At 31.3% G+C, this 8,538-nt stretch overlaps 1 protein-coding gene across 1 annotated transcript; it reads left to right on the top strand.

Annotated features, from left to right (window-relative positions):
* The first annotated feature begins 2,044 nt into the window (after nt 1-2,044).
* On the top strand, nt 2,045-4,038 carry LOC110669050 (transcription factor MYB108). The gene is made up of 3 exons (XM_021830504.2): nt 2,045-2,339; nt 2,865-2,994; nt 3,103-4,038. Exons 1-3 carry the CDS (start codon nt 2,147-2,149, stop codon nt 3,776-3,778), a joined length of 999 nt encoding a protein of 332 aa, XP_021686196.1. The 5' UTR covers nt 2,045-2,146; the 3' UTR covers nt 3,779-4,038.
* The last annotated feature ends 4,500 nt before the right edge of the window (nt 4,039-8,538 follow it).

Raw genomic sequence — 8,538 nt, 5'->3', positions numbered from 1 at the left:
ATGAAAGACAACATCAAACGTGGTCCAAACAACATCAAACGTGGTCCAAACAACACATAGAATCCAGAAGTAGCGTCAATGTCTGATTTTCCTCCCATGTCTATCTTACAAGAACATGCTTAGGCCAACGTTGAGGATCCCAAAATTTATTGAAAATATTTGGATGGATTTCAATATTTTCTCCTCTAATGATCCTCAAGTTCTTGACATGGGATTTGTTTCACAATTTTTGCGTATTGGGCAATGTCATTGGGCCATCAATGTGGTCCTTCACATGCCATCCTATGATAATTATCCATATCTCTAAGCTACACTTATTCGGGAAATTTTATTTCAGTACTGTGAAACTTAAAGTTCAGATGAATCATAACGCCAATTTATTGAGAACTTTGCCATTCCTCTATCATGGTTGCATGAACCTATGGTATGTCAATGATTCTTGCAGAGATGGTGGGGATAGGCACAACCCCTGTCACGACTCACGAGCACTTAGATAGTTGGGTTTTAATGGAGAAGAAAGAAAAAAATGACTACTAGGCACCATACGGGAGGAAGAAGGAGATGTTGTTACGAGCAAAAAGGAAGAAGAAAAAAAGATGGTTTAGTTATAACCATTAGATTTGCCATGTAAATTTTATTGTTCTAATTCACTTGTTCTTATGTGCTGATTTTACCTCTTATTCTGTCTGATTATGCAATTTTATATTTAAGTGTTATTATTTTTTTTTTTTTAAGTTGGAGCGTCTACTAAGTCGGAAATTTAATTTAGGGGTGTGATAGATAAAAACTAAATAATACAGGTGTGTGATAATATATTTAGTCATTATTTAATTTCTTGTTTTGAAAAAGATAACTTTATAAAAATTAAATTCAATTAGTTTGTTAATTTTTTTTTTAACAAAAGATTTAGGTAAGGAGTGGCTCTCCTAGTTTAAAATTAAGGTATAATACTAATCTCATTAAGGGATTACAATGGAAATCGATCTTAATTCCATTAATTTGATAAAATTTAATAGCTATAATTACATATTAAACCGCCTCCTAAGTCCTGAGGAACATACATGTTAAGAAAAATTACGTATACCCAGTGTATAAGGGAAAGGGGGTATATAGGTGGAGTAAATAGTATAGATGTTGGATGAGATGGTAGGCTTATGAAGCTGCTAGCGAGGACATAGCCGATGGGATTGGCTAACCAAACAAAATTGAAAAATAAAAATTGAAGTTAAAATTAATTAGTGTGTTCTGTGATGGGTGGTGGTGTTGACTATTTTTCTTGATTCCTTTCAACCATATACAGTGTCAGAAATGGTGTTCTGGAATGCTGTGCTATTGCCTATTGAGCCCTCTTTGGCTGACTAATGCGAGACAATAATGCTTATATTTCATCGTTATGAAATTGATCTTCCAAAGTCCAATATTGAAGCATCACCAAGATCAAGTGAAAATGTAACCATAAGAGCACACCTACCCCTTTAATTTCTTGTCAGGGATAAAATAATCAACTTCGTTGAAGAGAGGGATAAAAATTAAAACAATAATAATAATAATAATATCTTAAAATCCTCCATATATATGTTAAATATTAAGCAGCCATTAATAACTCAGTAATAAAGCAGCTAATTAAGGAAGAAAACTGGCATCGCACCCACCAAAATTTCATACCCGTATCCGAACATGATCAAACTAATTTTCTATGCTTTTCTATTAAGAAAAGGAAAAAAGAAAATAAAAGTAGACAAATTGCCCACAAAAAAAATGGACAAGTTGCTTGGGGAGGAAAAACCCATTTCCACGGAACTTGATTAAAAAAAACAAAAAATACTGACACAAGAGAGAGAGAGACTTGGGAAAGTCAAAGGGTCAAAACTTCAAAGCCACTATGGGCTCTTACTAACCATAATTACTAGCAAGCTTAAGTGGTTAATTAAGCATTTAATTAAAGCCCTAGTTCCTATTGCGGCTTGCTTTCCTCTCACGTGCTGCCTTTTATCTCCATTTTCAAGCCTATCTACGCATCTATAAAACCCCACTTCTCTATCTTCCCTGTATTAATCTCACCTCTCTATCTCCCTCTAAAATTTTTCTCTCCTTTTCCTATTTTCCTCCTTCAATCAATCAGTCTCTCCATTTAGAGGAATTTGGAATGATGGATGTTAAAGGCAGAAACAGCAACCACAAGAATAGCTCCTCCTCTTCCTCCTCCTCCACCACACAAAGTGAAGAGGAGATGGGTGACTTAAGAAGAGGTCCTTGGACTGCTGAAGAAGACTTCAAGCTCATCAATTACATTGCTGCTTACGGAGAGGGTCGCTGGAACTCCCTCGCTCGCTGCGCAGGTAATTACTATGTTCTACACTTTTTCACTTGGAGAATATCAACGATCCGATTTTTGGTTAAAAGGCCAAACCTCCACTTGCCAACACGTCTCGACTTGTTTTGTTATGCTTCTTTCTATCATTTCTTGCACCTTATCTCTGCTCTACAATTAATGGGTTTAATTTCCTTGTACAAAATGACAGCCTTTTTCTATTTATCACCCTGGCAAATTAAGTCTCTGCTTCCTTTTCCTTCTTTCTTTCTTTCTTTCCTTCTTCCTTCAATGAGAAACTCTTGGGTTTTGTCTCAATTGATGAAATCTTTTTCAGAATATGAACATGTAATCCGTACAACTTGCTATATATATTAATTAAATCAAGGGAAAAGGCTGTGATATCTAAAGGCAACTCGATCATAAAGTTTATGCACAGCCACATCAACTGGAAAAAAGCATGAGCCAAAATGCTCTCCTTTTCTCCTCCAATTATTATTACATATTTTTTTACGATATAACTTTACCAAAACTTGGTTGCAATATGAATCAGGCCTTAAACGAACCGGAAAGAGCTGCAGATTAAGATGGCTCAACTACTTAAGACCTGACGTTCGACGTGGTAATATCACCCTCGAAGAACAACTCATGATCCTCGAGCTTCATTCACGATGGGGCAATCGGTAATAATAAATATATACACAACTACTCACACTCTTTCTTTCTTTCTTTCTTTCTTTCTTTCTTTTGGGTTCATTATTAATTAACCCTAACATTATTGCTTGTCGTAGATGGTCCAAGATCGCGCAACACTTGCCAGGAAGAACCGACAATGAAATCAAGAACTACTGGAGAACCCGTGTCCAAAAGCACGCTAAGCAGCTTAAATGTGACGTGAATAGCAAGCAATTCAAAGACACCATGCGATACCTATGGATGCCGAGATTAATGGAGAGAATTCAAGCAGCCAATACCACAGCCACTAGCACTAGCACTGCCACCGCAGTTGTACCCACCATAGATGGCACCATCACAGAGGCCACTCATCACCATCACCTAATCAACAGCACCATCACAGAGGCCACTCATCATCATCACCTAATCAACAGCACCAACACCGACATGGGCAGCGGGCAATGGGCCGTAGCTCATGTCGGGAGTGAGTTTGGGGTTGCACATGTTACTCCTAGTACTTACACTACCCCAGAAACTTCGAGCACGGCTGCATCATCAGACTCATTGAGAAATCAGGTTTCGCCTAATGATTATTATGGCATCTCGGTTAATCCGGATTATTTTCAATCTGGGCAAGTTGGCTACTCGGAGTCAATGATTAGTCCATCTGGTTATTTTAACCAGGTATCGGATTTCCCAGCCATGGAGCATAACAACAACCAATTTTGGGTGGACGGTGGGGATACATCCTACAATTTATGGAATGTTGAGGATATCTGGTTCAACATGTGAAAAACCCCAACAAAAAGAGACCTGTAGAGATTTAGAAAAAAAAAAAAAAAAAAAAAACTATGGATCATAGAATGATTCATAATATACATATAGAATCTGTGATAGACATATAGGTCTAATTGTGGATTACTTGATTTTTATTTCCTTTGTTTATTATTATTGTTATTATTATTATTTTTTAGAGGAGGGGAGGAATTGTAATCTGAGCTTTTTCTAGGTCTCATTCTTTGTTATTGACACTGTAGGTCGCTCGTTAATTACCTTTTGTTCTATTTAATTACTATGTAGATAGTCTCAAAAAAAATTACCATATAGATAGATGATTGCATTATATAAGCATGGTTTTGGATAAATTAGTTTAATCTAGTAAATTAAAGATATGTGCAACTTTACTAAGATATCTATATTTTAAAGAGTTTAATTATATCTCAAAAGCATATTATTAATATATTAGATTAGCCATGTGAACTTTTGAAACATTGGCCATGGGGCCTGAACCATATTATAAGAGTCCCAGGTTTCTAGATTGCAAAAAAGTGTATTATAATTCGTGATAATTCTCGAGACGTGGCATTGTGGGATTCATTTAACTTTTGGGTTTAAGTTGCCCATTGGGGGACTACTTTCAAAGGCTAATTATTTTATATATATATATATATAGTGTTAATTACAAGGCCTCCCTAGTACCAATTCCTCTCTATTTCTTGGCTTAATTGCTTTCCTCTTCTTTCTTCATTCTGTCATCCATCCTACGGACAAATTGCTTGGAGCCCATTTAGCCGGGCATAATCCAATATGCATGATGCCAAAACCGCATCTACATACCCTTCAATTTATTTTTTTAATCGCAATAGTATCCTTCCAATCCTTCCTTTAAACATATTAAAATTATGATTTCAGTATCTGAATTAATTAATAATTTGGAGCTTATCGAATACTTATTTAATAATGCAAAAAATTTAAAACAAAACAATTTGGTGTATAAAAATATTAAGATTGGAATACAGAAAGATTAAGATCGTATGAAATACCTGATATGACGATTTTGCCCTTGGAAAAACAAGAGTTTGAAAGTTGACGAGAGGTGAAGGCGAAGAAATCGTGATAAAAAAAGTAGGATATAAATTCTCCAGAAAGAGGTGTATGGCGGCGGGGAATCTTTGTAGACGCGTGCCAAAAAGAGAAGCCATCGAGAGATGGTGGCAAAGCTGGTGACGTGTTGAGAGAGTGCCACGTGTTTTATAAAATCCAATAAAACAAAATAAATTTATTAATTTGGCTGTGGTTAGTGGCTTAGAGTTCCAGGACAAGCCGCAACCCTTGAAACAGCCCACGCAAGACCTTACAATTGCTTATTATTTTGATTAATTCTGCAACTCCTTTTGAAACATTTATAAATTAAGATTGTGATTTCAATTGGACGAAATTAATATCTTTTAATGCACCCATTAATTTAAATAAATACTTTTAAAAAAGAAAATTAAAATAAATACTTAAAAAATATGTGTGCGTAGGGTGTGAATTAATATTTGGGTTGAGCCTAGTCGGGCTTAAATAAAAGCATTGATAAATTATAGGGGGAAATAGCTTTGAAATGTAAAGCAGAGAGAATAATGTACAACTGGATTCCACCAAAGTCTCAACTCAAGGACCGCCACGCCTTCCTTTGAAAAACTCGGAAGATGGTAATTTTCTTCTCTGTGGGGCCCTCCCACAAGTGGACCATCTTCAAAGACTTCCCGGTCAAAAATGTGGGGCCTCCCACAATCCCACGTGGGCATCTCCGTTTTCATTTCATGCATTACTTGCAATGAGCACCGTGTCAGATGATGATTGAAACCCACTTTACATTGTATTTGTACTTTGTTTTGATCCTCTTTTGTACCGTACGTGCATTTCCTTAATTCATCATTTCATTTGTTCCTTCACTAGCATTGCCCATGATTCCTTTAGCAAAAATACAGATATTTATTATCAAATGTTTACATAAAATGTGAGACATTAAAAAAAGTCTCATTAACTACATAATATAAATAAAAGATTAAAACAAAAAAAAAAATTAATAACCAATCGAATTAACTGTTAATCCATTAAAATCGATTATTAATCGATTTGATAACAGATTTGATAATCGATTTTACAATTGATTCAATCAGTTGTAATGAACCTAGTTGTAAATAATAACCGATAATTAAATCAATTGCTAAATTAATTAAACTTAAAAAATAAAATTTTTAATAAAAAATTATCAATTACTAATAGCAATCGAAACATAATTAATTATAAAAAATTTAATATTTTTAATTTTATAATTTTGTAACTATCTTGTAAATCGATTGTTATTTATAATTAATTTAGTGACCGAAAAGTCAGTTGCTAATTTAAAAAAAAATTATAAAAAATTAAATTTTCAAATAAATAATTTTCTTAAGAATTACTAAAATTATAAATTATTAATGAAAATTAGTGCTAAAAATTAATATAAAATATTATAAAAAAATTGCTAATAATACTATTATAAAAAATGTTAACAAAAAATTAAATATAAAAACATATTTATAAGATAAATTATTAAAAAAATTATCATAGATAGATATTATAACAAAAAAATTACTAAAAATTAATACTACAAATAATTTACTAATAAAAATATATTTGTATAAAAATTTTTGTTTTATGCAAGAGAAAAACAAATTAAATAAAAAAAGATGAAAAATAAAAAGATGATGAGGAAGAAAAAGAAGATGATAATTAAAAAGATGATGAATAAGAAAATATATGAGAAAGAAAAAGATGATGAAAAAAAATATATGAGAAAAAAATGATAAAGAAAATAGATTAAAAAGAAAAAATGATAAAAAAAATATATTAGAAAAGAAAAGATAATAAATAAAAAGATGAGAATGAAAAAGAACATAAAGAAAATGAAAGAAAATGAGTATAGAGAAAGAAAATGAGCAGTAATTTATATAAGTGATTAGCAACTAATTATCGATTGCTAATTTCTTTTAAAAATTTAGTGACAATTTTTTAGGGAAAAATTTTACAATTGATTTACAATTTATTACAAAATTGGTTACTCATGACAATCGATTTCAATTTATTGCAAAAATTGGTTGCTGTTTGCAACCGATTTGCAAATCGATTGTGAATTAAAATCAAAAAATGATAATAAAAAATTAGCAAGAATTTTTTGAGGAAAAAATATGTTACAAAATCAATTGCGATTTTTTAAACCAATTAAAATCAATTGCTAATAGCAATTGATTTTAATTGGTTTTAAAAATCGGTTGCTATTAATGAATTTTTATAAAAAAAAATTAGTTACAAAAAATTAATTACTAATAGTAATCGATTTTAATTAATTACAAAAATCGGTTGCTACAAATTAGTTACAAATAAAAAAAATAAAATAAAAAAATTGGACAGTAGATTTTTTAGGGAAAAAATTTAGCAATCGATTTATAATTGGTTGTAAAAATCAATTACTATTAGCAACCAGCAAGGAATTGCAATCAATTCTAACAATCGATGGCAAATTAGTTGCTTAGTTTTGTAAACGATTGCAAATCAATTGTTAACTCTATAGTCAATTAAAATAATTCTTTAATTTAGTTTGATTTAGCAACTAAATTTCTAAATCGGTTGTTATTAGCAATTAATTTTTAACAATCGATTTTAGCAATCAATTGTAAATCAGTCACTAATAACAACTAATTTAGTAACTATTTTTTAAATCGGTTGTTAAATTTATTTTAAAATTAATTATTTTACTTAAAAAAAATCGAAATCACAAATCAGTTATAAAATTAGTTGCTAATAGCTATCAATTTCAGTCAATTATAATAATCAATTATAAAATTAATTATTTTTTATAGTGAAAAATTTTTATTTATTTTTTAAAAATAATTTTAAAATCATATTCTTTCATGTGATACAATATAAAATAAATACTTAAAAAAAATTATACCCTTAATTAAAAAACATATATCTCATAACAGAATATTCTCTAGAATATGTCATACCCTATACATGTCATACTTTATATTGAGCAATTAAAGTGTACTCATAGAAAACCTCTCTAATGGACCTCTAATCATTTTTTTATTGTTTTGCCGAACATTAGCTAAGACAGAATCATATCAATAAAGCCACAAATTCACGCTTCATCAATATGATAAATTAAAATAAATAATCTTAATAAAGATTAATTTCAAGAATTAAAATTCTTCCAAATCCTGCATTATATAATAATAAAAAGCATAAAATTCTATAGAAACCTAACCTAACTCCTTAAAAATAGACATCTTTCAAATAATTTAGACACAAGTTTTCTTTCTTTTCCTCCATTAGAGAACAATTTAATTAGAGCCACATGGTAATTAATGGAGAAGAGACTAGAGAGCCTCCTTCTGTACAGAAAATGTAGCCTTCGCACATGCATGGTATGAACTCTCGTTCAAAGTGGACAGAAATGGTTAAATCAATGGAGCCCTCTAACCTCTCTATTAATAAGCACCATTTTAAGCCCATCTTTCGTTTTCATGATCGTTTATCACTTGCGTGAAGCTTTGTAATGAAAGCGAGGGGACTGGACATGTTGCAACCATTAATTATGCATATATCCACTAGTTTCAGGTGGGTAACAAAAGGTTTTGCTAATCTCTTTCAAATTCTAGGTCATAAACAAGAATGGATAGAAGATATATCCTACCCGGAACAAATAAAGTAAATGCTTGTTTTGGTGTTCCACTATAAGA

Source organism: Hevea brasiliensis, chromosome 15 (genome assembly GCF_030052815.1).
Source record: "Hevea brasiliensis isolate MT/VB/25A 57/8 chromosome 15, ASM3005281v1, whole genome shotgun sequence".
In the NCBI taxonomy this organism is placed as follows: domain Eukaryota; kingdom Viridiplantae; phylum Streptophyta; class Magnoliopsida; order Malpighiales; family Euphorbiaceae; genus Hevea; species Hevea brasiliensis.
This window is presented reverse-complemented; position numbering and strand designations above follow the sequence as displayed.

What these genes read in the sequence shown, in the direction of transcription:
- LOC110669050 (XM_021830504.2), top strand. Translation starts at nt 2,147, where the DNA reads ATGATGGATGTTAAAGGCAGAAACAGCAACCACAAGAATAGCTCCTCC. An exon ending in CTCCCTCGCTCGCTGCGCAG is followed by an intron (nt 2,340 to 2,864) that starts GTAATTACTATG and finishes AATATGAATCAG; the next exon opens with GCCTTAAACGAACCGGAAAG. An exon ending in CATTCACGATGGGGCAATCG is followed by an intron (nt 2,995 to 3,102) that starts GTAATAATAAAT and finishes TGCTTGTCGTAG; the next exon opens with ATGGTCCAAGATCGCGCAAC.